General features: G+C 39.2%; 1 protein-coding gene across 1 annotated transcript in view; it reads left to right on the forward strand.

Moving 5' to 3' along the window:
- grm8a (glutamate receptor, metabotropic 8a) overlaps positions 1-23,578 on the forward strand; it is a 330,011-nt gene that overhangs the window by 239,249 nt on the left and 67,184 nt on the right. Inside the window, exon 7 of the mRNA XM_022666576.2 lies at positions 22,346-22,546. Coding sequence (XP_022522297.2) covers positions 22,346-22,546 — 201 coding nt within the window. The remainder of the gene's footprint in view (positions 1-22,345; positions 22,547-23,578) is intronic.

Below are 23,578 nucleotides of genomic sequence, written 5' to 3' on the forward strand. Positions count from 1 at the left end.
TAAAATGCAGAATCCACCGGAGATCCAATTTAAACCTATAGTTACTACTTACACAAGATAGCTAATGCTAACTAGCTGTGTAAACAGAGCTGTAAGCTCTTTAGCTACCATGAGACAGTGTCGGCTCTGCTGCCTGTGGGTGGTCCCGAGCCGAGGTGGGCGGGGCTATGAATACTAATTGACGGGTTGATGTAGACACGGTGCTTTTCCTGATCGATTCGTTTTTTTTCTGAATATTTTCTTTTACTAGCTGCTGCAGAACAATGAAGAAGAGTTTAAGAGTTTTATTATATGCAGCATCATAAACAACTCAGAGAGTTGCTGTATTTCACAAACAACAAAAAAGGAGGATTTTAGCAGAAGGAGAGATTTAATTATATTTTTTTTCATTCATAATTCACTGGTTAAAATCAAAGGTTAAAGTGTTTTTGATGAGCCTGTGTTAACTTCTGACTTCTGACCATAACCGTTCAGTATGTGCAGTATTTATAGTGGTTAAATGGTAGTATAAAAGGTGGCCTATTCTCTCTCTCTCTCTCTCTTTCTCTCTCTCTCTCTCTCTCTCTCTATCACTTTACCTCTCCCCCTCTCCCTCTCCCGGGTGATTATTTAACCAGTGCTAAAATTCTCATACACTTGCTGTAGTTGATGAATCAGACTGAAGAGCTGTAAAGAGATCTTCATACAGTAGAAACACTTCTACAGCTCATCACTGTACTATACCACACTGCTAATGCAGTTCATTCACTCTCAGACCTCTTATCTCCCTCCCGTTCCCCCCTGTAATGCTCCTGGGGGGGTGGAGGAGGAGGGATGGAGGGATGGAGGGATGGAGGAGGAGGTGGGAGGTGTAGGATGTGGTTGTCGGACTCGTCCAGCACTAAACCTGCCTGATCCTTCAATTTATCACCACCTTGTTCTGGGCTCTGGGTGATTTTCTCTCGCTGCATCTATAGCCCTGTAGAAAAAGACTGGATCAGAAACCAGCATTACTGAACAGACTGTGGGGGTTTTAGGGCTGATACTTTCAATTACATTAGTAATTACTGTAATTAATACACTGATTATTATGTGTGACTTACAGTGCATAAACAACAGTATAGATTGCTTAGCTGTTTGCATTTAGTTGTTTATTTGTTGGGCATAAAGATATCCACTGAGTGTCCCCATCATTACATATTTTGGTAACACTTTCTATGGATGTCATAATAATGTGTTTATTAGAACCCCTATATTCATACTTATAACACATTATAATGTATTCATAAAGCGTTATAAACATAGCTTAATTTTTTGTGCTATGTTATTTATGCTACCTTTATGCTATGCTATAATTTATTTTTAACCACTCACGAATTATACTTATATTAAACATTATAATAACTTGTTTTAATTTATAATGTATTATAATAAGAGGTACACTTCAAGTATAGTGCATAATAAATGTGGCTTTAATGCATTATACATTCTCATATATATATATGTATATATATATATAGACGACACAAAGATGGTAAGTATGGTAGAGGCCACACCCAATATGCAAATATATGGTGCCAGAAGCATTATGGGAAAGCTGTATGAACCAACAGTGTAGACACGTGACTAAAAGTTGGTTCAAATCAAATTTTTTAATTTGCTCAACAAACATTTTTAAGTTTTATGGTTAAAGTTCTCTGATCTCATTTTATTGAGTTGTTCTGGCTGGTAAATTCACTTAACTTCAGACAAACCATCAGTACATCTATATCCACCAACAAGCCCATGTGCTCTCCAAAACCATGCAAAAGCATCATAGTCAACATGTCCCAGTTTAGCACTATTAATGAAGAAGTTTTAATTGATACAGTGAGTCACCTCAAATCATCCACTTGCAGTCTTGATACATTACCAACCAAGTTTTTAAAGAATGTTTTTTACTCAATATCAGCAGACATTCTTCAAATAGTAAATACCTCACTCATGTCAGGTGTTTTCCCAAATGCATTAAAAACAGCCGTTGTGAAGCCTCTCTTAAAAAAGAAAAAATTAGATACAAACTTATTGAACAATTACAGACCAATTTCTAATCTACCATTCATTGGAAAAATAATTGAAAAAATTGTCTTCAAGCAAGTTATGCACTTCCTGTCCATAAATAACTGTCTAGACCAATTTTAGTCAGGTTTCCGGCCCAATCATAGTACTGAGACTGCGCTAATTAAGGTTATCAATGACATTCGCTTAAACACAGACTCAGGAAAAATGTCTATTCTACTACTGCTTGATCTCAGTGCTGCTTTTGATACCATTGACCACAACATTCTCATAGATAGACTTGAGAACCGGGTTGGAATTTCTGGAACTGTCCTAAAATGGTTCAGTTCATACCTTCAAGGAAGGAAATACTTTGTGGAAATGGAAAATAATGTTTCTGAGACTGTGCCAGTGACCTGTGGTGTACCCCGGGGTTCAATTCTTGGGCCACTCTTATTTAATTTATATATGATTCCTCTGGGTGAACTCATGCGTGACTATGGGATATCTTACCACAGCTATGCAGATGACACTCAGATCTACATGGCCCTCTGCCCAAACAACTATGGTCCCATTGACTCACTGTGTAAATGCCTTGAGCAGATAAATAAATGGATGGGACAGAACTTTCTGCAATTAAATAAAGATAAAACAGAGATTATTTTATTTGGGAATAGTAATGAGAGGCACAGACTAGCTGCCTATCTGGATTCAAAAAGCCTGAAATCTAAAGAACTAGTGCGTAATCTTGGTGTACAAATGGACTCTGATCTCACTTTTAACAGTCACGTCAAAGCCGTCACCAAATCAGCATTTTATCACCTCAAGAACATCAATAAGATCAGAGATTTTCTGTCTAAATCAGACCTGGAGAAACTCATCCACGCCTTGTTTTTAATTTAATTCTCTTTGTTTTAATCATGTTTGAATCAATCTTGCTTTATTCTTATTTTAGTTTTTATTTCCATATTTACTGTTAATCTTTTACATGTTTTTTTTATTTGACTTCTTCGTGTATTTTCTAATTTGTAAAGCACTTTGAATGACCGTTGTGTATGAAAGGTGCTATATAAATGAACTTGCCTTGCTTTGCCTTGCCTTAACTTAATAATATTATTTCTCCTGACTAAAACACAGAATTACTTTTTAGAATACAGTGGTGAAATGAGATTGGGTATATATCTGTATGTTAAAAGTCTCTCACTAAGAGGTACACTACCCCAAAGTAGTGGGAGGAGTCTTTAGACCCTCTTCTGGCAAAACCCACACCTGTAATCATTATTTACACACCTGTCTGAGATGTACAGTAACTGCATGCTGAATTTAACAGCAGTTCTGGGTGTGTTATAATGGCCAATGATTAATGAGACTTACTGGATCTCTCAGATTAAGAGATAAATAACAATAAAACCCCATAATTGATTTTTTTTTATATTATTATGATTGTGACAGTAAGGCGATGACATACAGTTCAGCTGTGAGTTAAATAAAACTCATGGAACTCTTCCTCTTCCTCGTAAACTTCAAGTGATTTTTAAAGTATTAAACACTTCTTTCAGAAGTAAAGTTCAGGCTTTAATAGATGTTTAAATGCAGTGATTTGAGAGAAAGTCTGAGATGAGAGGAGCTTTTCCTGCCATGTCTTCACTGAGGCAGAGTTAGTGAGGCTGAAGGCTTTTGAAGAAATCCGAAGGGAGATTTTAATAGTGCTGGTAAAAAAGAAATGCATTTTTAGATCCGGGGAGACTCCAGTGAAAGTGAAATGGGATGAAGGAATTCTGCAGTTTAATACAAATCCGTTTTTCCCTGCCTTACATTTTTCAGTTTAATTGAAAAGGAAAGTTGATGATGCTGAAAAAGGCAATTCTCCTCAAATTCTGCATCTCATAGATATAAAAATCTGTACAAAACCATCCACTATACAAGACTTAAGACTGATCTACTCTTCTTAAAGATCTCATTCCAGTGTTTTTTATTGTTTTTAAAATGTCTATTTGTGTCTCTAGTATGAAAGCCATGTGAGCTGTTTTTATTTTAAAAAGTGCTCTGGTGTTTCTGTATAACCCAGCTTTAGTTCACTGGATTAGTGATCTTTGAAGAAAGACAGGATTTCGGCTCTTGCTCATGCATATTCATACATGCAAAACTGTATATTACCTCTGATTGGCTAACAGCACTGCAGCAGAGAACGCCTACCTGCCCCTCTTCCCCCACAGTCAATTTTACAGCTCTAAAACTCAAAGAACTAAATGTTTTCAGAGATACAGCTTTAGTAATAAAGATACAGAACTGAGTGTTAGATAAAATTAAAGTTAACCCTTAAACTTCACTTAGTAATGCCAGATTCTCAGCGTCGCTCTTCCTGTGGCATTGATCACGTTTCTTTCAGCTAAACTAACACTACTAAACTCTTATTTATCATAATAAAATCTGTTGTAAACAGCTCTTGTTTTGACCAGTGTTCTGTAGAGTTGTGTTGCTTTGTCAAACTGTGCTTCCCTAGTGTATATTATTTATGATCTTGATAAAACGCAGAATCCACCGGAGATCCGATTTAAATCTATAGTTTCGACTTACGCTAGATAGCTAACGCTAACTAGCTTTGTAAACAGAGCTGTAAGCTCTTTATCTGATGAGAGACAGTGTCGCTCTGCTGCTGCCCGGAATGGACAAGATAGTTAGCCATGTTTATAATGTGTTATGAATGTATTATAATGTGTTATAAAAGTGTTATAAAGTATACATAAGTATGTATATTCTCTGAAAGTGAGAGCAGTTGTGTGAGCTGCAGGATGGTCAGTATTTCTTTATTTCTGAGGTCTGGATGGTGTTTTCTTGGCCGGCAGCGCTGCGTGAGATCTGGTGGCGTTAGATTGGTGTCGTAAGCTGCGTGAGCTTGCTCACCGCCCGGCTCCACGAAACACAGAGGTGGCAGAACCTCCGCCGCAACTTTTAATGCGATTTCACGCTCCAGCTTATTGCAAACAATAGAGGCTCGTCTCAGGTGATGCAGCTTCCTTTCTCCCAGAGCTCCACTCTGCTCCACTCAGCCTGTCAGCTCACCTAATAACACCTACTAATCCACACCGAGACGCCACGCCACCACACGACACGCCTCTAATATAAAGGATATATAAATAAATAATACATAAATGAATACACAAATAAATAAATCAATAAATACACATATACATAAATAAGTAAATAAATCAATCAATAAATAAATACAGAATTACTTAAACATATAAAGTTGTAAATAAATAAACATATAAATCAATAAATAAATATAAAAAATAAATTAACAAATGCACACCTAAATTAAGAAATAAATTAATATAAATAAATTAATAAATACATGTAAATTAAGAAATAAATTAATTAAAAATAGAAATAATAGACAAATACATATAAAATGAATAGATAAATACATATATAGAAATCAATAAATAAGTACACATATAAATAAGTAAATAAATAAACAAATAAATGCACATATAAATGAATACATAAATAAATATTAAAAAAATAAATAAATAAGTGCACACATAAATTAATACATAAATAAATATTTAAATAATTTAATACATGCATAAAAAATATATACATAAATAAATGAATATATAGATAAATACAGACATACATAATTTTATAGACAAATAAATAAATGAATAATTAGATTTTGTCACGATAAAGCACACACTTAAAATCACTGTCAGGGTTGACCCAGGCAGAGAGACGAGGAGGCGGACGTAAACTCAGGTAGGGCGAATTTATTAAATAAATATAAATAAACAAATAAACAAAGAACAGCGAAACAAACCAAAATAAACTAGGGAGACTAGAGAACATAAATAAAACAAACAAGAGATAATAAGAATAACTAAACAGGGAGTAAACTAGGGAACTCGAAACAAACAGAGATAAACACAGGCACGAGGACAGACAGGAAACAGGGCCAGGCGTGACAGAAACCTCCCCCTAAACGCGCAGCTCCCGAGGCGCGTAAAAACAAACCCCGGGGGCTGGCGGCAGGGAGAGGCCGGGGAAAACAGGAGACCGAACGGGAGACTGGACAGGGAACTGGACAGGAGATGGAGACTGGACAGGGAACTGGACAGGAGATGGAGACTGGACATGAGACGGAGACTGGACGGGGAACTGGACAGGAGACTGAGACTGGACGGGGAACTGGACAGGTGACTGAGACTGGACGGGGAACTGGACAGGTGACTGAGACTGGACGGGGAACGGAGACTGGACGGGGAACTGGACAGGTGACGGAGACTGGACGGGGAACTGGACAGGTGACGGAGACTGGACGGGGAACCGGACAGGTGACGGAGACTGGACGGGGAACCGGACAGGTGACGGAGACTGGACGGGGAACTGGACAGGTGACGGAGACTGGACATGAGACAGAGACTGGACGGGACCGGACATGGGAACAGGGACAAGAACATTGACGGGGACGGAAACAAACACAGTAACAGGGACAGGAACAGAGAAACCACCGGGGACAGGAACTGGAACACTCACAGATACAGGGACCAGGACAGGGAGAGACAGGGGGACCAAAAACATAGGTGGGTGCCCAGGACTGGCAAAAGTCTGTGGGGACAGCCTGGGCACAGAACTGGGGGCAAAGTCAGGAGGCCTAGGAGCAGGCCTGGAAATACGGGGCCTGGGCCCAAACATAGTTCTGGGAGCTGCAGGTGCTTGAGCTGGAGCCGGAGCAGCTGGGACTGCTGGTGCTTGAGCTGGAGCAGCTGGGACTGCTGGTGCTTGAGCTGGAGCAGCTGGGACTGCTGGTGCTTGAGCTGGAGCAGCTGGGACTGCTGGTGCTTGAGCTGGAGCAGCTGGGACTGCTGGTGCTTGAGCTGGAGCAGCTGGGACTGCTGGTGCTTGAGCTGGAGCAGCTGGGACTGCTGGTGCTTGAGCTGGAGCAGCTGGGACTGCTGGTGCTTGAACTGGAGCAGCTGGGACTGCTGGTGCTTGAGCTGGAGCAGCTGGGACTGCTGGTGCTTGAGCTGGAGCAGCTGGGACTGCTGGTGCTTGAGCTGGAGCAGCTGGGACTGCTGGTGCTTGAGCTGGAGCAGCTGGGACTGCTGGTGCTTGAGCTGGAGCAGCTGGGACTGCTGGTGCTTGAACTGGAGCAGCTGGGACTGCTGGTGCTTGAGCTGGAGCAGCTGGGACTGCTGGTGCTTGAGCTGGAGCAGCTGGGACTGCTGGTGCTTGAGCTGGAGCAGCTGGGACTGCTGGTGCTTGAACTGGAGCAGCTGGGACTGCTGGTGCTTGAACTGGAGCAGCTGGGACTGCTGGTGCTTGGGAGAGCGGCGCGGCCGCCGCTGAAAACTCGGAGAGCGGCGCGGCCGCCGCTGAAAACTCGGGGAGCGGCGCGGCCGCCGCTGAAATCTCGGAGAGCGGCGCGGCCGCCGCTGAAATCCCGGAGAGCAGCGCTGCCGCCGCTGCAGTCTGTGAGCGCGGCGCGGCCGCCGCTGAAATCGCGGAGAGCGGCGCTGCCGCCGCTGCAGTCTGGGAGAGAGGCGTGGCCGCCGCCAAAGTCTCGGAGAGCGGCGCGGCCGCCGCTTGTATCAAGGGGTGCAGCGTTTCAGACGCGTGCTTCACGGGGCGTGACATGAAGAGATCCGCTGCAGCACTGGAGCCCGAAGCTGCGGGTGAAGTAAAAACCCGGACTGGATTCCTACTCTCTCGTGCAGCGTCAGGTGTGAGGAGCGCGGGGAAAGTCTTTGACCGCGGCTGGCTCGCCGTGCAGGGGGTCTCGGAGCGCGGTTCCACCGCCACCGTGGAAGGAAGTAGCGGCAGGCGGGCTGGTGCAGGAGGATAGTCCTCTTCCTCCTCGCTGGACGCAGGTGTGAGGAGATCGGAGTAGTCCCAGAGAAAGGACTCCTCACAGCCTGCATCCAAGTCACCCCCTTCCTCCTCGGGGCGAGGACCGAGGCTGACAGCACACACCCCCAGCGCCCCCCCAAAATTTTCCCCGCTCCGGAGGGAGTCCTCCCGCGCCTTGCGGGCTTTTCGGGCCTGTTTCCTCCGAGACTTTTTTTTCTTATGAGTCTCGGTGGGCACCGCTGAAGCTGGGCTGACGGGCTCCAACCCGCGGAAAGGCGCTGGGAGCGAGTCATCGCCCCGGATTCGCTCGGCGAGGAGGCGGAGAAACTCCAGGTCCGCCTTCCGAGCAGCATGCCACCGGTTTACATCCATTTTGGTCGGTCTTTTTGTCAGGGTTGACCCAGGCAGAGAGACGAGGAGGCGGACGTAAACTCAGGTAGGGCGAATTTATTAAATAAATATAAATAAACAAATAAACAAAGAACAGCGAAACAAACCAAAATAAACTAGGGAGACTAGAGAACATAAATAAAACAAACAAGAGATAATAAGAATAACTAAACAGGGAGTAAACTAGGGAACTCGAAACAAACAGAGATAAACACAGGCACGAGGACAGACAGGAAACAGGGCCAGGCGTGACAATCACAGCATGAACTTTAGTTTGGGTCTGTTTCTGTACTTCTGTACTTATATATTTATTTACTTACTTACTTATTCATTCATATATATATATATATATATATATATATATATATATATATATATATATTTCTACATTTCTTTCCTTATTTATTTCTACATTTATTTATTTCTGTAGGTAGGCGGTCCTCTTCTCACACTCTCACGTTCAAGTGTCTTTTAGTACTTCTAAAAGAGAAGTGAGAAGTGTCTTCCGAAAGTTTTATTTATTAAGTTTTTTGTTTTACATACGCAGCTTTAGTACACGAGGTCTTTGGTTCTCGCCCACACATAAACCCTGCCCTACAGGAATTACATCTTCTAACAAGAACTTAAACAAAATCTGGGGGCAGGAAGTGGTTGTAAATTGCTGTGGATCTGCAGTAATCCCTTCTGAAGCTGCTGATGAGGAAGAGTCACTTTTACAGAATCTCTCAGATCTGAGATCTGGACGTTTTTATCCTCCGTCAGAATCGAGAACTTCAAATAAAAATCTTAACAAACCCAAACCCAACGTCTCAACTTAAACCCAGCGATCTGACTCTAACACGTATTGATATTTTACTGGAATGGCTGAACGTGATGTCAGGTTGCGTTTGTACCTCGGCAGTGCCGTCCTCATTATCCATTCAGAGATATTGATTATTCATTTCTCCTCCGGCAGATAGAGCTGAGATTTACAGAGAAAAACAGGTGACTCCAGTCGGGATTCTGTCGCCGGTTAACGAGTCCAGGCAGCCGCTTCAGAATCCGCCTAATCTTAATGATATAATCCCAATTATCAAACGACGGGAACAATAAACAGATTACACAACATTATCATTCAATAAGACTCTAATGCGTCTGTGCTGAAACAATGTTTATTCTGTAGTTTATCTGTTGCAGACGATATTAAATACAAATACTTTATTAACTTGCTTAAGTAGAAATGTAGGTTATCTTTACTTTACTGTAATAAAACAAATGAAATTAATAAAATAAATAGAATAAAATGGCTAAAAGGTAAAACATAAAATTAGTTAAATAAAAAGACAAAATAAACTAGATTGCATTTCCTGCAGAAACTGCGAGTGTGATTGCAGTGCTGGTTCATGGTTGGTTACTGTGGTGTTGCTTAGCAGATGCTAAGGTGTTGCTAAGCAGTTGCTCAGGTGTTGCTAAGTGGTTGCTATGCTATTGCTATGGTGTCTGTGGTGGTTGCAACGGTGTTGCTAAGTGGTTGCTAGGTGGTTGCTATGGTATCTGTAGAGGTTGCTAAGGTGTTTCTTAGTGGTTGCTAGGTGGTTGCTGTGGTGTTGCTAGGTGGTTGCTAAGGTGTTGCTAGGGTATCCATAGAGGTTGCTATGCTGTTGCTAAGAAGTTGCTAAGGTATTGCTAGGTGGTTGTAAATGAATAATTAAGCAATAGTACACAAGAGGGAGTGCTATAACGTGTAATATTGGCACTAATAATGGCAATAAAAATATAAACATTTAAGCTTTTATTTTAATAATAGCAACTCTTCACCTGATATCGGTGAATGATAATGTGTGTAACAATGCATATTTTCAAATCGCTGGTTTATTTATTTATTTGTGGGACCGCGTCTTTACCTGCGCCCCCTATTGGAGACATGGCGTTTCTGCACTGTGCCTTTATGTGATCCAGCGCCCCCCAGTGGTGTTTAATGATATCGCATTTGGTTTGTACTGTATTTGGTTTGTAAGCGCTGCATCGCTGCTAGATTACCTGTATGTGGTGAACTAATACATGAAGAGAACTTTAGGTACAGTGCATTACCGGCTGATAATGTCACAACTAAAATGCCTCTCAGCCAATCACATTTCAGGATCAGAACTAACTGTGGTATGTTAAGGATTTGGACCTGCACTCCAGTGATCAAACACAGGCGAGAAACGATAGTAGAAACTGAGACTCAGTGTCCTCAGAGTAGAAGAGAGGAGACAATTTGTAGCTCTAATCGACATTTAATTGAGACACTTGCCTGTCGCATTAAGCTGCCTGTCATCCATATTGTCATCAATCAGTCCATAAGCGGCGGTCCTCCCTCAGGTCCTGTACTGAGCTTTTGACACATTGAATGCAGCATTAACTCCCACAGCTTCATCATCAGTCTCAGCAGACTGAGCATCAGCCTGATGATCTCTGGAGTTTCCTGCCTGATACACCCGGCTTCACTCCCTACAACACAAATCCCCTCAATATACTCTAAATATCAGAGTATTAATATACTATAAATGTGTTATAGTGTTCAGAAATAGAGTATTTATTATATTGAAATATATATGTATATCTAGATATATAGGCGAACTGTTAGCCGTGCACTGTGCAGCTTGATTAAGGGCATGTCAGTGTGTCTTTGCTATCGTAAAAACTGGAAAAGTACATCTTGCGCATCTCGAAACATGCAATCATGGGTGTGATTAGACTAGATTTTGGGCGTAACATAAAACCAATAAACCAGTCAGAACGTCTCTTGCTCATCATTCTCTTAGTAGATCAGATGAGCTCTGTCTTTGGTGGATTGCTATTGTAACGGTGCAGCTACCTCTACGTGTTCAACAAACTCTTCTCAGCAGAGGAAACTGAGCTGCTGGTTGACGCTGTGAAGGAGCTCCAGCAGCTCATTTACGGGAACAGCAATGTTATTTTATTTACTATTCTGTTTATTGTTGATGTAAAAGTTGGGTTTGTGCATTGCTGCATTGCCCAGATAGCGATGAACGTCTGACTGTTGGCGTCTGTCTAGGTTGTATTCAGTCAGTGGAGCTCCTGTGTTTTCTGTTACCAAGATAAACAAGATAAAACTCCAGAAATGTACCTGAACACACCTCATTTCCAGAACACCACGCCCATCAGTGTAGATATATTCAGAAGCCCTGCTGCTGTTTAAACCAGGCAGGAGGAAGATAGGAGTGATAATAGAGTGTTAATGGAGTGTAAGATAGCAATGAGCTATTGTTTGCCCCATTCTATACCCAAGGAAGTAAATTTAACATTTAACAAACTATTACGATGCCTCATTTAATTTCTTCTCTCATTTCTGCTTTTTAAAGGCACTGTACCTGTAAAACACTGTCAAAAATGTTTTTAATCTCATTTGTTACCCTCTTTCCTCTGTGTTTTAGATGCTAGATGTATGTTATATCTGCAGTTTGTCTTGCATATGATCCATAAGTGCTACAATCTCATTGTCAGAGATCAACCGGCTACTAAAATCAGACAGGACTTTTTTCAAGCAGTGTTCAGACATTCATCTTTATTTTATCATGATAGATTTTTATGTCCAGCACCTGTAAATTATTTCCAAGGCATGTGCACGCACTGTTTTAGATAAAACTACACTCCAACAACAAGCCAAGAAATGAGAACTCACGGTATTCAGAGCGGTGATGGTATGCATAGAGAACGCTACGCTCAACAAATGGTGTCTCTGGAATTAGCTTTAAAGAAATGTTCAATTACGGCGCCTTCTGTCTCGCTTTAAAAGAGCTTTTTCCATGTGGAATTTCTTCAAGGTTAACACAAAACTTTCATGAGGGAGAACTCTGAAAGCATCAAACGTTATTCAGCTAAAGCCCGTCAGACACTTTAGGATAATCGGGCCGATTTTTGAGGCAGAATTGCTCTTTTCAGACAATCACTAAAAATCTCTGAAATTCAGGGTGATGGAAACCGATGATCCTGTAGTGTGAGGTATTCAATCTATAATATAGTGTGGATATAACGTATATATTTTGCTATTTATAGGTTTATGTTTGAGTAAAATGAACATTGTTGTTTTATTCTATAAACTACAGACAACATTTCTCCCAAATTACAAATAAAAATATTCTCATTTAGAGCATTTATTTACAGAAAATGAGAAATGACTGAAATAACAAAAAAGATGCAGAGCTTTCAGACCTCAAATAATGCAAAGAAAACAAGTTCATATTCATAAAGTTTTAAGAGTTCAGAAATAATCAATATTTGGTGGAATAATCCTGATGGTTTTTAATCACAGTTTTTTCATGCATCTTGGCATCATGTTCTTCTCCACCAGTCTTACACACTGCTTTTGGATAACTTTATGCTTATTTACTCCTGGTGTAAAAATTCAAGTAGTTCAGTTTGGTGGTTTGATGGTTTGTGATCATCCATCTTCCTCTTGATTATATTCCAGAGGTTTTACATTTGGTAAAATCAAAGAAACTCATCATTTTTATGTGCTCTCTTATTTTTCTTTTCTATCTTAAACACAGTGAATCACTCAACTGAAGGATTTAGATTGTTCCAATTTACTATTCCACCTTAAATGCTGCTGTGGCGGACTGTTTTCAAAATAACATAAAACACCCACCTCTGTGTGTAACTATAGGTTTAAATAGGATCTCCGGTGGATTTGGTGTTTTACAGAGACTCTAAGACTAGGTCAGTGGCTGAACTGCAAAGACTGTTTTTAGCGTAAAAATGTCTTTATGTTAAAACTTTCCTAACTGTTGTCCGTCTCGCTGTCTCCTGGTGTCGCAGGGCTGTTAGCCAATCAGAGGTGATATGTTTGCATATATGAATATTCATTCAGCAAGAGACGAAATCATATCGTGTCTCCCAGTCCACTCCTCCACTGGACTAAAGCAGGGTTATACTGGATCACCGGAGCACAGTATATTTATTCACAGTGCATTTATTTATACTAGAGACACAACTAGACATTTTAAAAAGAATGAAAAAGTTTTTTCAACAAACCACCCCAGTACAGTAAGAAAGCAGTGTTTAGAAGGTTAAATTAAGTGTGGATGGTATTGAGGATCTGCTGTTGAAGGGCTGGAGGGTTGAGGTGTTTCTTCTCATCATTAAGAAGGCTCTATCGTTTGTCATTAGCAGAAGGTGCTTCATCCCCTACAGGTTAATTAATGGCCTCCGTCTCTCAGGATCAGCTGAGTATTTGCTGGGTTGGAGATGCTGCAGTGTGAGGACGGAGTTGAGGGATATCTCTGGATGTTTTCAGACTGGAGTTACGGGTTTGTGTGATAAATCTGGTGCCAGTTAAAGTGCTGAGCAGATGTTGAGAACAACAGGAGAAAGTTTATCATTAGTTACTCACTGCGGTTATTCCCGTCTTTCTGCTGATGCTGCTGAGATATACAGCTTTATATACAGCTCTAAATAAAAATAAGAGAGCACTTAGAAATGATGAGTTTCTGTGATTTTACCAAATTGAAAACCTCTGGAATATAATCAAGAGAAAGATTTGCATCAGGAGTGGCTAATTTCACACTGGGTGGCGACACCTGTAAAGCTTAGCTCAGCTAAGGAAACAAAAGTGTAATTCTTTAAAAATTCTGTTTTTCTTTAAAAGTCAAATGAGTGCTGGATGTAAATCTACACAGATTTCTCTACTGGAAACTGTGTTTATTTGGGTGAGTAAAGCACTTCTGTTTATTTACAGTAGACTTAGAATTCCAGATTTAAGCTAAGGCTGGGTGCAGCAGCATTAGCAGCTAACTGTAAGCCGCGGTTAGCAGCTAATGCCACCTGACAGAACTACACTGAGGAACCCTGAGTGTTTCGGTGAGCCAGTATGATATTAGCTAGCGTTTTTCCCCAAGTAGCTTATTTTAACTAGCGCTTAGCATGGTTAGCGGCTAATGCTAATGCTGCTCCCAGTTATAGTGCTGGAGAACTAAACTGAAACTCCTGTATAACTCTGTACTTCAGTGGAGTGTCTTTACTGCTCCTTAATACCTGTTTGATAGAATTCATACATAAGGAGCACCGGATTATAAGCAGCTCTGATGATTTTTAAGAAAATTAAAGGATTTTAAGTGCAGCTTAAAATATGTATACCTATATATACAGCTTAAAATTAAAAATTAAGAATGCACTTAAAAATGATGAGTTTGTTTGATTTTTACCAAATTAAAAACCTCTGGAATATAATCAAGAGGAAGATGGATGATCACAAACCATCAAACCACCAAACTGAACTACTTGAATTTTTACACCAGGAGTAAAGCAGCATAAAGTTATCCAAAAGCAGTGTGTAAGACTGGAGGAGGAGAACATGATGCCAAGATGCATGAAATAAAAACTGTGATTAAAAACCAGGATTATTCCACCAAATATTGATTATTTCTGAACTCTTAAAACTTTATGAATATGAACTTGTTTTCTTTGCATTATTTGAGGTCTGAAAGTTCTGCATCTTTTTTGTTATTTCAGTCATTTCTCATTTTCTGTAAATAAATGCTCTAAATGAGAATATTTTTATTTGTAATTTGGGAACAATGTTCATTTTACTCAAACATAAACCTATAAATAGCAAAATCAGAGAAACTGATTCAGAAACTGAAGTGTTTTCTTCTTTTTTCTCAACATGAGTGATGAACAGCACAGTGAGGATGGAGGCTGACATTGATTTATGGGTTAGTTTACTGTCAATTGCTTTGGATTTTAATTAGGACACATACTGATACTGTACACTGGGTGCGTTCAGAAACATCTACACTCTGGGTTTTGTTGCTCAACAGCATGAATTTTTAATCTAAATCATCACAACTACAGTGATATGCTGATAGATGGATCATGATGGATTACATCACAAAAAAAAGATTACTTAGCATTTTTAACTGTGGATATTTCTTTAGTAACTAATAACCACATTTTTCATAAGCTTTATTTAAAGGCAACGTTGCTTTTCTCTATCATTAATCACAGACTTTTGCAGGATAACACAGAATATTGCTGTAAAAGAGTATTTTCCGCCTTATTACAGATTATTTTGTTTTTGCTTTTATATAATACTTACATTTTTCAGATTATAAAACTAACTTTATTGTCATTTTAAATCATGTTTATGCCATTCCACTGAACGGTGCAGTTTGCTTGTTGTAACTCACCCAAATTAAACTTATTAGATTTTTTTTTATTATTTCTAAATCTAAAAACATATATTTAACTATTCAAATCATGTACTGCTCAATCTCAGGCAGCTTTACATTTACATTTTTTACAAGGTTTCTAATCTGAAGATGTTTACAAAAGTCCACTAAAATTCCTTTGATCAATTCCTTTTTCTCAAAAACATCTTTATTTTAAAGAAATGGTCGACTGCATGTTCAAATAATTGTTAATTATGACAAAAAGAATCACTCCTGTTACTGAAACATAAAAAGTAACAGGAGTGATTTTTAGTAACAGGAATGAGTTTTTAGCATAGAATTAGCAAAAACATGAAAAATAGCTAATAGCATGAGGACACTGAGCACATTCTAGTGAATTTTCCAAAAAATTGTATTTTAAAAAATCTTCTAAAAAGTTTCCACTTTTGTGGGAATATTTCTCTGAAGTCGTGGAGATCATAAAGATGTTTTTTTTTGGGGGGGGAAATGTGAGATGTTAGATCTCATTCTTTGTTCTTTTGGGATCTCGTGGATGAGTTGTCCATGCCCTTTTGGAGTAATTTCAGTAGACTGGTCACTTCTGGTAGGGTTCATCATCGTTTGATGTTTCTCAATTTTTTTCACTTTATAAATGAAATCATATTTTTAAAAACTGCTTTTATATTTATTCAGACTATTTTTGTCTGGTATTAAAGTTTGTTTGATAATCTAAAAAAAACGTAAATATGATAATAAAAGAAGAAAAAATACAGAAGCACTTTTAGTTTTGACTATGCAATGTGATTGGTTGAGAGACGATGCCAGACTGCCAATATTTTTAATTATAAATTGATAGATATATATATATTATTTATGAATTTATTTATTATTTTTATTTTTTGTCTCAATTTAAACATCTTGTAGGTGCTTTTAAAGTAATAAAGTGTGTATCTGTAATGTCTGCAAATCATTGCATTTTTTTATTATTATTTACATTTATTTACATTTTACACAAAGTTTTAAATCTTTTGGAATTGTACAGTAGTTCTACTTTCTTTATTTCTACTTTTAATATTAATTTGACTTGTTTTATTTGTCTTAAACTCTCTGTGCTCTACAAGCTTGTTAAACACATTCACACAATCAGATTTAGAAAAGGATAAGCGTGTTATATCATGCGTATTATCATGCATAATAAGCACAGTCTCATATATCTGTAATATTTTCACCCGAGGAATAAAGCTCAAGACAATAACTCTGAGGTGAAACTGCGTAATATTATTACGATGCTTTGGCAACACATCCCAACAGAGGAGCTGAAATGACTCATAGTATGGGAGAATTTCTAGAGTAATTCACTGGATGCAGTTCTCAGAGACAATGTGTCTTTTTAATCCTTAGAGGGACATAGTGTCTCAAAATGTGTGTCTTAGTCCTCAGTATCATTTTACTGTGGAAGATATCATAACCTTATTTTAGAAAGAAGTTCTGGATTGTGGAAATGGAAAGAACAATACAAATAAATTTACTTTAGCTTTTCTCACATTTACTTTGACTTTTATTTGATTGAAGACAGAACAAACCCAAGATATTTCATGTTTAATATAGTATAAAGGTATAAAAGTATTAAGAGGCAAAAAATGACAACTGAAACACTTCATCGCTTGGTATCCTCAGCACCAAAACATCTTATAAATGTTGTAATGGCAGTAAAAACATGAAATGTCTTGAAATATCTTGGGATGATGCTGTCTGCATTCAATTTTAACATATTGCACAGCTTGATTTAGGGAACGTTAATGTATCTTTGCTATCGTAACAGCAGGAAAAGTACAACTTGCTGGAGTAATTCTGAATCTTATCTAATCATGGGTGTGGTTAATTTTGGGCATAGGGTGAAATAATAAACCAATCAGAGTGTCTCTTGTTCATCATTCCCTTTAAGAGTAGAACCAGGTGAGCTCTGACAGAAATCAATATTTATTGGAATAATCCTGTTTTTAACAGTTTTTCATGCATCTTGGCATCATGTTCTCCTCCACCAGTCTTACACACTGCTTTTGGATAACTTTATGCTGCTTTACTCCTGGTGTAAAAATTCAAGCAGTTCAGTTTGGTGGTTTGATGGTTTGTGATCATCCATCTTCCTCTTGATTATATTCCAGAGCTTTTTAATTTGGTAAAATCAAAGAAACTCATCATTTTTAAGTGCTCTCTTATTTTTTTCCAGAGCTGTATTCATAGGGACTGCTGCTATTTAAACAATGCAGGTTGAATAAGAGAAAATAGACTGTTTTTGGGGTGTAAGGTAGTAATGAGCATAATGATGCACCTTGCTCAGGGAATGAGATTAAAATTAACAATGCAGCGTACAACATATCAAACACACAAACAAAAATAATACGTTGTTTTTTGTCAGCGCTGACCCCAAACATGTAAATCCCAGTCACCGCTGAATCCGATTGGTCGCTGTAGCAGGTCTCCATGCTTGGTTAGCCACTTGTGTTCTCATTTTTGAGGACTTATGCTAGATAAATCCAATCAGCCTCCTGCGGCAGCGATTACACGGCTGACTGAAAGCAGAGCCTGTTGACAGAAGTCCCTGATGGATCTCAGGTTTAGACGCTTGCTTTGTTTAAGAGACTCTCGGGGAATACAAAGCACAGTGCGGAAGAGGCGCCGCAGATCGCCAGATTAGTGAACGGACATCGTGACTGTTTTTTAAAGGTTTGTTTTCTTTGCCGTTCTTTTTGTTTTTTCTCTGAGCTTGAGTCAGAGCAGACTTCAGGAACGGCTCGATATGAAGGTACATGATAAAGGCTGATTCCAGCATTGACTGGACTTGTTTGACCACATGCTGCGTCTGAAAGAAGCAAACGATTGGATGCGGCAGCGGCAACAAAAACAGATGATTAAAGCTCCAACAGGAGCGAGATGGAAGCTTGGAACTCATCTCCACTACAGGAAAAGAAAGACTCTGAAATCTGGGATTTTCCTGAAAACAATGTTTACAGTAGCAGAGATCATCTGGCCAATGTCAGTTGACTTAGGGCGTGTCAATGTGTTGTCTTTGCTATCGTTTACAACGGGAAAAGTACACCTTGTTCTTGAAACTTGAAACGAAGCGCAAAAGGCATGCACTTAATTAATGAAGGAGAAGAATTTAAGTTGTGGGCGTAACGTGAAATAATAAACCAATCAGAGTGTCTCTTGCTCATCATTCTCTTTAAGAGTAGATCAGGTGAGCTCTGTCTTGGAGGATTGCTATTGTAACGGGGCAGCTACCTGGACGTGTTCAACAAACTCTTCTCAGCAGAGGAAACTGAGCTGCTGGTTGACGCTGTGAAGGAGCTCCAGCAGCTCATTTACGGGAACAGCAATGTTATTTTATCCCTTGTAAAAGTGTACTAAAAGTGTACTAAGTATATATTTTTGAAAAATATATTTTACATGGAAATTACATACTTAAAATATGTACTTAAATACATACTAAATGTTTTACTTTGGAACAACTCATGGTAACTTAAGCATATTTCAGTTGCTATAAAGCTATATTTAAACACAACATACAATTATTAAATTGTGCTTTTGAGTGCTTTTTTTGTACATCTTTAATACACTTAAAGTATATTGTAAAGGTACTAATTTGCGTATTGATGTCGTTAAGGTGTACACCTTAATGCTACTGGAAAAGCCAAGACACTAAAGTGAACTTTAAGCAGTATTTAATGTCACTATATATATTTTTTCTATCAACACAATGTATTATTTAAAGCATGACTTAAAAATACCCCCAAAAAAATTGCCAAGATAGCGATGAACGTCTGACTGTTACCTGTTACCAAGATAAACAAGATAAAACTCCAGAAATGTACCTGAACACACCTCATTTCCAGAACACCACGCCCATCAGTGTAGATATATTCAGAAGATCTGCTGCTGTTTAAACCAGACAGGAGGAAGGAGTGAAGATAGACTGTTGGTGGGGTGTAAGATAGCAATGAACATCATGACGTGACAAAATCAAAATCGTCAAAAAAAAAATACAGCATACAACATCAGACCAACAAGCAAAAAAAAAGAGAAATGCCTGCATTGCCAAGATAGCAATGAACATCTGACAGTTGATAAGATAAGATAAGATAATATAAGATAAGCAAGCAAGCAGTAATTTACAGAAATTTCAGGCAGGCCTGGTTTTAAACCCAGGCAGGAGGAAGGAGTGGAAATACGCTGTTGTTGGGGTATAAAGGTGTGGTACCAGAACATGTTGCCCTTGTTTTGCTTCACAGAGTTGAATTCCTCTTTCCAGTAATACCCCGGGCTTTATTCATCACCTTGGGGAAAGGCTGGGCAATCAGTCTCCCTTTTTTGGAGGAGCGAATGCATCATTTTCCCAGTGCACGAGAGATGCTATAAAAGTGGATTGAATTTCATTTACAGGAGCCTATTAATTCCTCACTGACAAGAGTATTGATTGAGGGCTCACAGCACTTGTTAATTCACCTTGCCCGGGCATGTTTTTATTTATCTTTTGTTGCCTCAAAGGTTGCAGGAGGAAAAAAATCTGGTTGAAAAGATTCAATACATGTGTATCTCTCTGGTTATAAAATAAATAAAATAAATAAATAAACGCTGTAAAGCTGGCTGATGGCAGGAGAGAAATATCCCATGATAGCTGAGCAAAATCAAATCCATACAGAGGGCTGGAAACAATGCCCAGTGTGGTACATAGTAATGTCCTGCTGGAAAAGACTGGAAGGACTGAAAGGACTGGAAAAGACTGAAAAGGGACTGGAAATGACTGGAAATAGTAGAAAAGACTGGAAGGATTGGAAAGGATTAGAAGGACTGGAAGGACTGGAACACACTGGAAGGATTACAAAGGACTGGTATGGACTGGAAAAGACTGGAAAGGACTGGAAAAGACTGGAATGACTGGAAAGGACTGGAAAGGACTGGAATGGACTGGAAAAGATTGGAAAGGATTGGAAAAGACTGGAAAGGTCTGGAAGGACTGGACAAGACTGGAAAAGATTGGAAAAGATTGGAAAGGTCTGGAATGACTGGAAAAGACTGGAAGGATTACAAAGGACTGGTATGGACTGGAAAAGACTGGAAAGGACTGGAAAAGACTGGAATGACTGGAAAGGACTGGAAAAGACTGGAATGGACTGGAAAAGATTGGAAAGGTCTGGAAGGACTGGACAAGACTGGAAAGTACTGGAAATACTGGAAAGGACTGAAAATAACTGGAAAGGACTGTAACAACTGGAAGGACTAGAAAAGACTGAAACGACTGGAAAAGACTAAAAAAGACTGGAAGGACTGGAAAAGACTGGAAAGAACTGTAAGGACGGTAGCGTTTTAGTGTTTAGTGTTCTGTATGTATTTATGAAATAAGCTGGCGGGTTTAAGTAGTGTAAATGTTTACTCGTGAGACAGCTCGGGCATTCACCTCCTCATTGCTCTGATTAGCCAATTAAGCTAATTATCGGGTAGATGTGGGCATCATATTAAACGGCTCTTCATAACTGGGAATTAGTGCGTATCTCTGAATGTGTTCTCTCATCCGAAAGAAGGAAAACGCCTGAATTAAACGCCTGGATTACCTGCTCCCATTGGACCAGAGCAGCGTTTCTCAACACGCATACCGTCAAAATATTCAGATTTTTCTGAAATAAAAACAATAGTTTAGCTTAAAAAATGCAGCTCATTAACTGTCTTTCCTCACCAGAGTCAGCCTGACTCTGCTGATCACATGACACTATGGCGTTCGTGCTCTCCCAGTTACTGATTGTTTGCACCTGGCCTGCCTTGTATAAATACCCCTCCGTTTGCTTCATTCCTTGCCGAATATTGAATCCAGTTGTTTAGCTCTTCTACAACACATTTCCTTTGTTCATTGCCTTTGTTTTTCCTTGCCTTTTCTTTTGTTATTTTCCAGTGCCAATCTATTTTCCTTTTATGTATTTTCTGACTACTCTTTTGCCTTTGCTTTCTCACTGCTGGATTTACAGTCTATGATCATGTTTTGTCTGACTACGCTCCGATATGTTATATGTTATGTTTGTTACCTTACTGTTACTGACCCTGCCTGTCCCTTACTACTTCTTTAAGTCTATCCTCCTTGTAAAATAAGGCCCGTGTGACATTGGTCATTGATGTTACATGCTCTAAAACATTTAAGAACATCGAAACTAGGCTGTACACTGAAAAAAAATGATGACTAAAATTAACTTTAAAAAGTTTTGTAACTTTCTGCATTTGCTTTTTTTAAGTAAATTTTTTTTAAGACTTAAATATTACACAGAGTAAATAAGTGAACTGAACTTCAATCAGTCCTTTCTTTTAGTAAACTTTACTTAATTTGTACATACAATATACCTAATTACAATTACTTCATTTATACAATATTACTCAAATAATGTATGATACATAATATATTATAATGGATCCATGGAAAACATGAATGGCATGTATTAGTATACTAAAAATAATGTATTACATGCCATCCGTGTGTTGAGACAGTGAGAAAGTTAAGAAAGGATTGACTGAAGTTTAGTCCACTTATTTACTCTTTGTATCTTACTTACTCTTTGTTACTTAAATTTATCTAAAATTAAATTTACTTGAAAAAAAAACAAATGGAGAAAGTTGCACAACTTTTTTTAAAGTAAATTTTACTCATCGTTTTTTTCATTGTTTATTTTTGCTGCCATATTGTTACTCACCCTGCCTGTCCCATACTACTCCTTTAAGCTTAGCCCCTTTGTAAATAAGGCCCGTGTGACATTGATCATTGGTGTTACAGGCTCTAAAACATTTAAGAACATCTAAACTAGGCTGTACACTAAAGACAATATTAAGAAGATAGTGTGTAAAACTCTCTAACCTGTTTATTTATTGTATCTGCTGTGTGTTTGTGTGTTCAGGGCTGGAGAAGGTGGGCCGGGACTCGAGTTATGAGCAGGAGGGGAAGGTTCAGTTTGTGATGGACGCTGTTTACGCCATGGCCCACGCTCTGCACAGCATGCACCGAGACCTGTGCTTCGGAAACCCGGGACTCTGCGCCCGCATGAGCAACATCAACGGCAAGGAGCTGCTGGAGTACATCCGCAAGGTCAAGTTTAACGGTGAGTCCTGGATTTAGTCCTGATTATGAGCTGTGATTGTTGTGATGTGTGATATTTATCCAGGCTGCCTTTATAGGGATGCACACCCTATACTGTATATTTTCACTATGGATTGTTGGTTATGTGTTGCGATGAAGCAAAATTAAAATAAATAATGTCCAAATCTGAAACAAAACATTTTAAACACCAATACATTTGTTTGTTGCAAGCTTTTTTTTTATGGTTGCATTAATTGGGGCTCTACTGAATGATCCAGCAGACCAAGGCGCTGCTACCATGATCAGGAGATTGCTGGTTGTTCGAATCCTGGTCATGCGGCTTGCAGTTTCTCATGCCTGATACGGACAGTGTAGTTCCTAACTCTTTCTTTCCCCTTCTCGTCAATGCGGGATGGAAAGCATGCATGTGACAATATCACATGTTCAAATTTAACCAATCACCACATGTCCTCATGCTCATCATCCCCAGAGTTCTAGAATTGTTCACCTGTTACTAATTTGTATGTGTATATAGACATGTTGGTTTTGTATTATTTTTCTCGATTTATTATTTTTCCTTATTTTTCATACCGAGTGTTCCCTTTCTGATTGGTTTTCCATTTTTTTTTTTCTGACTGTATTTATAGCTTAGGTTTTTGGCTCTGATGTATTGTGGTTTTGACCTCCGCATGTATTACAACTCATCTACTTTACTACAAGCATCTGACTTCAGTCTGAATTGGTACAACCATCAGCTGCCGGACTCCTGAGAGAGCACAGTTGTTCTTTCTCTCTCTGGGTGGGTACAGTACAGTAGATGACGCTCTCTCTTTCCCCTATTCATCACTACTAGGGTGATGTGGATCAGCACAAGGCTGCATCTGTGAGCTGATGTATCAGAACCGAGTCGCTGCGCTTTCCTCCGAGCGTTAGCACTGTGATGCTACTCTGCAATGCTAAAGCATCAGCAGCAGCTCAAAAAGCAAGAGGTGGAGGTGACTTCACATGTATCGGAGGAGGCGTGTGCTAGTTGTCTTAACCCTCCTCGTGTTGT

The sequence above is a fragment of the Astyanax mexicanus genome, chromosome 2, assembly GCF_023375975.1.
Source record: "Astyanax mexicanus isolate ESR-SI-001 chromosome 2, AstMex3_surface, whole genome shotgun sequence".
Classification (NCBI taxonomy): Eukaryota; Metazoa; Chordata; class Actinopteri; order Characiformes; family Acestrorhamphidae; genus Astyanax; species Astyanax mexicanus.